Below are 6,550 nucleotides of genomic sequence, written 5' to 3' on the forward strand. Positions count from 1 at the left end.
TACCCAGAATAAAACTTTGTCGGTCTTAAAGGTGCCCTTGGACTCAAACTTTGTTTTCCATCGTCTTATGTTGTGGTTTGCTGTATTATGGGAAGTCTCTCAAAACCAAGAACAAGACAACGTTGGGAAAACCTTTCTGGAAGCAAAGCAGAATTGCATCAAGAAATAACTGAGCTCCTCTATGAGAACAGGAATTGGCTGAATGGAAGGTTAACTCCCTCAGTATTTTCATTTTTTTTAAAGTCAATGTTCAGATCAGCCACAAAAATTAAAAAAAAGACAGACTCAGGAGGGTACCCTTCTCTCCTGGGCCCCACACGAGTGACCTACTTCTCTTCCCGTCCATGTCGGCATGGGTTTTCCGCGTGAGGATGCCGTGCTTGTAGGTGATGGCATTCTGGGCCTGGGGAACGTCCAGGAAAGGGTTGCTTCCGTCCACTATCCTGGGCGCTTTCTTGGCACCGGCACCAAATTTATCATCAACCAGTTCTGACAGCGATTTTCTGAGTTCATCTTCATCCCTTGGAAAGAAAGCAAATAATTTTTAAAAAATCACAGTGCCAGGGAGAAATCTGCTTTTGAAAATGTCTTCTCTCTCTCTCTCTCTTTCTCTCTCTCTCTCTCTCTCTCTCTGTATGTTTAGCACAAATGCCGAGTCTCTCTCTCTTAGCATTAACAACCTGGCCTCCACAGATACCATTTATTACAGGAGTACTGGAAGACCTGAAATGTGGAATCGTATGGCATTGTCTATCCCAGGGGACTCCAACACGATGCCTGTAGGCACCGTGGCACCTGCCAGCGCCTTTCCTGGTGCCCACCCACGGGCCTGTAGCTACAGGGGGCATCTCGGGGCGAGGCCCCACAACTGGAGAGCGACCCCGGGGTCCTCCGAGTATAGCCTGACCTGAGTGCCTGGGACATCCGATGGAGATCAAGAAGCAGACCGATGCCGAGGAAGCATGCTAGCACTTTCATATGTTGTATTGCTATGGTTTTAAATCTGTGCTTTATTGGATTTTATATTCTGCATTGTGTTATTATATGGTATTGTGTACATTGTTGTGTGAGCCGCCCTGAGCCGGCTTTGCTGGGAGGGCGGGGTAAAAATCTAATGAAATAAATAAAAAAATAAATGTATTTATTTATTATTTATTGTTTGCATTTATGTCCTGCTTATCCCGCGGGCGGGCTCAGGGCGGGTGACACCGTTGAAATAAATTCAATTTCAGTTTAAAACATTAAACATTAAAACACAATAAAACATGGTAACAATTAAAACAGTGGGTACAGCTTGGAAGAGCATAACTTGGCTATAAAATTCTGGCCTGATGGTATGATGGGTTAAAGGCCAGTTTTCGGTGGCCAGTAGACAGGTGACAGACTGGTGACAGCAATCTCGGGGGGGCGCAGATGGCCGCCCGCTACCTCAGCCAAGGGCCTGGCGGAAGAGCTCCGTCTTGCAGGCCCTGCAGGATTGAAGAAGACCCCACATGGCCCTGGTCTCAACAGGGAGCATGTTCCACCAGGCTGGGGCCAGGACAGAAAAAGCCCTGGCCCTGGTCAAGGCAAGACGGGCGTCCCTCGGGCCAAGGACCACTTCCTGTCAAGGCCCCGCAACTTCCCATCCAGCTGTCAGGTTCAACAGCATGTAAATCTTCACACACGTTTCCAGGGAATCGTTATGCTTTATTAGACTACAGGTCTGTTGCTATGATCTACAGGTACATTGTTGGGAATGACAATGGGGGCGGAAGCATCTCTACATATACTATGATGCTGCAATGTGCTAAGCCAATGAAATTCAAGCGCGCGGGCGGGAATTCTCCCGGCGGGAGGTTACATCATGAACGGGAGGCTCTCCGTGCACCATGAGAGCAGAAATATTCACACCAGCAGTGGAACGCAAGCCCTCCCTCCTCCTCAAGGTTATTCAAATAACCCAGTCTGGCAGCGCCGGTTCGTACGGTCTCAAGAGCGCCTCCCGTTAGCTGTTTACAGCAAGCGAGCTAAGCAAGCAAGCAAGCATGCGCACTCACGCCGCAGTCAGGAAGGAACGAACACAAGCGAAACATGGCAGCTGACATTCTGCCCCCTCAAAATTAAATCAACCCCCTCCTGGAGCGGCCAGGAGACCTCCCGGTTTCCCCGGGAAATGGCCGTGGAATTTCCGCAGAAGGTCAGGGGCCCAAAAATCCTTCACTTCCACCAGGGTGTCACGGCCTTCTCCTCCTGGGAGGGAAAGCTCCAGCCAATGGCCTCTGGGGAGGGAGGCGGACTAGATGCTCGCAGCAGGAGGGGGACTCTAACTTGCCGGTGGCTGGAGCAGAGACCAGCACAGTGCAGTGCGCCCCACTTTCTTTAATTAAATTACCTTTAATTCAATTGGCCGGTGCCCCCTAAGAAGTTTAAATGCCCCGACTTTTAAAAAATCCTGGTTACGGGCCTGCCCACCGGGTGCTTTTGGAAAGCAGGAGGGTCCACGTGGGGCATTTGCCCAGCAGGACTTTGGACTGGCTGTGCAGATCTAAAGGCATCCTATTAAACAGTGCTTCTACCTGAAATGTGGAGTGGTTACTATTAGAGTTAGGTATAAATCCACTCCCTGACATTCTGTGGTTAGCTCCGCCTTCTGGGGCAGCCATTTTGTGATTGGCTCCACCCAGGGCTTTTTTTTTAATTTTGAAAAGGAGGTGCCGGAACTCTCAAGAGGAAAACGAAGTTTTCAGTTTGTATATTGAAAACTCATGCACTTTTAAGCATTTTTAAAAAGAATTTTGTTGAAGGGGTTCCAGAACTCCGTTCTGGCACATTCCCCCAGAAAAAAAGCCCTGGCTCCACCTCCCGGGGCAGTCATTTTGTGATTGGGTCCACCAGCCTGTGTCAGAATCCACACGTGCCTGCAGGTTCAAAAAAGGTTGGGGACTCCGGTCTCTTCTCACCAGATCTCAAAAGCTAAGCAGGGTCAGTACCTGGTTGGAGGACCACTAAGGAAGACTCTGAAGAGTCTTCTCACTCGCCTCTAAAGCTTGGGGGGCCATCGTGGCGCGTGCGCGCTATGCGCATGTGCATGTATCCCAAAACGGGACCTACTCCCCCCCCCGCTGCAATCAGTAAGCGACCTGGCAACCCTAGTTGAGTCATTAACACCTTTTTAAAGTACTGCAGTGGCCCTGTGCTGCCCCAGTCAGCATTTAACTGTAGTTAAGTAGAACTTCCATATATCCTTAAGAGCAGCTTGCCCCTGGGAATTGTAGTCTTTAGTTAGGCATCCCAATGCATCCCTGCGACTGGCTGATTAACAGTCCTTTCCTACACCCAGAGGCACGAGGATTTGAGTTTACAGCTCTCTTCCCGTTTCTTTGTCTACTCTTTAAGTGGCAAGGAGGTGGGAGCACGCAATCCTTTTCACCATGAGCCAGTGAACTGAATTAGATCACAAAGATGTGAGTAAGAACTCTTATGAATGCATGTGGAACTTAATAATAAAAATGGCCCCGCTGGGCAGGAAAGGACGGCACACCTCTGTTCTCAGGGTGGTTTGGCCTCAGCCCGCCTTCTTCCAGAAACAAACACAGGGTGCCTCTTATGCTGGGCATCTGGGAGCTGACCCAGGTCTACAGAGCACACCCCTCGTGCCATTTGCCCAACCGAGCTGCTGGTCGAAGAGGTTGAACCCGGCTTCCTCCACACACACTTAGGGTGAGTTCACCCTTCCCACATCAGTGTGTTCTTTTTTTGTGCTACTGGCAGAACACACCAAGGGAGGCATACTGCTGTGGGAGGACCGTGAGTCTCCCTGAAGAGACGTCATGGAACGGAAGCGCAGGGAGAGACGCCAAGACTCGCTTTGTCGGTGCTGTTGGGCAGCATCTGAAGCCCGTCATAGAGCTGATTCAAACGCAAGAAGCACAGCTGCTTCCCAGAGGCGGTTTCTGGTTCTAATGCATCTTTTATGCACATGGGACTACAAGGGTGTGGTTCAGAGGTCATTTCGGGGGGGATCGTGGGGGATCGCAGTTCCCCCGGGTGAGGTGCGGGGGTGGGGCACATGACGAAGCCCCGCCCCCTGCTTCCGACCGCCCCGCTTCCGGCCCTCATTCAGCCAGGAGGAGGCAGGAGAAGAGGGAGGGTAAGTTGCTTCCTCCCTGCCTCTCCCCACCCCTGCCTGCCTGGGGCCAGGGAGGGCCTTCGCGGGGCTTCCTTGCACTCGCGCTGGCCTTGCAGGTCCACCGCCGGGCCCCTCATGGGGCTCAGCAGTGGAGCTGCAAGGCCGCCGGCGGCAGCCGGAACCGTTGGGGGCGGGTGTGTGTGGCCTTATGACACACTTCCGGTGATGTCAGGTGGTGTGGCCTTATGAAACACTTCCGGTGATGTCAGGGGTGTGTGGCATATACTAATGAGTTATGCTAATGAGTTCCCCTAGCTCTTTTTCTACGAAACGACCCCTGGTGTGGTTCATACACATACCGCATGCCATTAGGCAAGAAACCTTTGAAGGTTCACGAGGAGCCCATCTGCCTTAGTATTTTTATTTTAATAACATTTCTTATTCCGATGCTGGCATGAGTTTATGTATGTCACCCCATGTTCAGATACACTTTCTCTGAACGACCTTACCAGGGGTCACTTCGTAGAAAAAGAGGCGCAGGAGCTCATTAGCACAACTCATTAGCATACCTTATTTGCATATGCCACACCCCCTGACATCACCGGAAGTGTGTCAGAAGGCAACACACCCCACCCCCAACGGTCCCAGCCACCACCACCGGCCTTGCAGCTCCACTGCCGAGCCCCATGAGGGGCCAGAATTGGACCATTTAATAAGTCTTTGTATTCCTTACTTATTTTTGGTAGTGGAATCTCCTTTAAATATGTTTTAATCTTCTCAAGATCAACTCTAGTTGTTTGGAATAGTTTAGCATAATACTTGAAGAAACATCTCTTTATTCCATTAGGATCAACGAACTCCTTTCCATCTTCTATTATTTTGGTTATCATTCTTCTCTCTCTTCTAGCCTTAAGTTGCCAAGCTAAGGGGGGGGGGTTTGAGCATGCGCAAAAATCGCCATTCTCTGAATGGCTGCCTATGCGCATGCTCAAACTGTGCTTAAAAAAAAAAAAACACGCCGACGCCCGCAGCGTGTAAGCGGGCGTCCACCGAAGGGATCCGCAGACAGGAGGTAAGTGTGATCGCGTTTCTGCCAGCATAAACTGCACCGGTTCCAACCGGTGCAGTCTATGCCGGCAGAAACGCCCCGTCTGAACGCACCCATGGTGTATAAAAGCCTTCAAACCAGTATTATAGGAGAAAATTCAATCCTATTATAATCATTCACAGCCGGGCACCCGATCAGCAAAGGAACAAACTCTTCAATAGTCGGTAAGACTCTAAATCCGGAGTCTTCGTCCTGTCTATGTACCATTTATGGACTTGCACTTTTTTAATCTATGTACCATTTATGGATTTGCACTACTCATGGACCTGTACATTGTATGATGTAAATTTATTTTACTGATATATGTGGTCCTCTGTTACTCTTGTGGAGCTGCGGTGGCTCAAGTGGTTAAGACGCTGAACTGCAGGCTGTGGAAGGTCAGTAGTTCAGCAGTTCGAGACCCGAGTGTGCCGCATGATGGAGTGAGCTCCCGTCTCTGGTTCCAGCTCCTGCCAACCTAGCAGTTCGAAAGCAAGAAATTGCAAGTAGATAAATAGGTACCACTTCGGTGGGAAGGTAACAGCGTTCCGTGCGCCTTGGTGTTTAGTCATGCCGGCCACATGACCACGGAAACGTCTTCGGACAGCGCTGGCTCTTCAGCTTTGAAACGGAGATGAGCACCGCAACCCTAGAGTCGGACTCGACTGGCTTTCGAGCAAGGGAACCCTTGACCTTTTACTCTTATATAAACTACCTCACATGACTTTTGAGCAATTGTGGTCTGTGTTATTTGTACAGTATTTGCTTGCTTTCTGTGACTTTGCATACTGTGATATCACATTGGTTTATGGTTTACCAGCCCAAGCCATTAGCTGTGGGTATGGAGGACAGCAAGGGCCTTTGGCCAGCCCTGTGCAAACCCAGGTGGGATGGGGCGAGGCAAGAAAGGAGCTTGGAGAGCGACAAGCTCTCCTAGGGAGAAGGAAGGGGCAAGGCTGGCCGGGGCTTGGCTGGCAGGGGTGGAGCCCCAGGGATAAAAAGGGAGATGTCAGGAGGGAGAGGGGAGAGGAAGGAAGGCTGGCTGGGAAAGGCTGGGAGGGCGCAGAGAAGGGAGGAAGAGAAGCCTAAAGAAGGAGCTGGGGCTTGGGGCAAGATATGGTGACCCCAGTGGGAAAGAGATGTTCAAAGGTGGTTGGTATGCCTTGGTGGCCTCCAGGGGTCATTTCCTGCAGGAGCGCACAGGAGCGGAGCTCCGGCAGTAAAGAGCCCAGGGGGGCGGGCACATGCAACAAGCCCCGCCCCCTGCTCCCAGCAGCCCTCAGTCAGAGCAAGAAGCAGCCAGGTAAGTTGCAGAGCCCCCCCCCCCGCCCCCCGCCGCCCAACCCACACAA

At 51.1% G+C, this 6,550-nt stretch overlaps 1 protein-coding gene across 1 annotated transcript in view; it reads right to left on the bottom strand.

The window, feature by feature from the left end:
- LOC107109023 (PH and SEC7 domain-containing protein 2-like) overlaps positions 1-6,550 on the bottom strand; it is a gene marked incomplete at its 3' end in the record, with an annotated part of 72,963 nt that overhangs the window by 2,732 nt on the left and 63,681 nt on the right. Inside the window, exon 11 of the mRNA XM_015409593.1 lies at positions 331-521. Coding sequence (XP_015265079.1) covers positions 331-521 — 191 coding nt within the window. The remainder of the gene's footprint in view (positions 1-330; positions 522-6,550) is intronic.

Source organism: Gekko japonicus, unplaced genomic scaffold, assembly GCF_001447785.1.
Source record: "Gekko japonicus isolate JY-2015 unplaced genomic scaffold, Gekko_japonicus_V1.1 scaffold2096, whole genome shotgun sequence".
NCBI classification, from domain to species: domain Eukaryota; kingdom Metazoa; phylum Chordata; class Lepidosauria; order Squamata; family Gekkonidae; genus Gekko; species Gekko japonicus.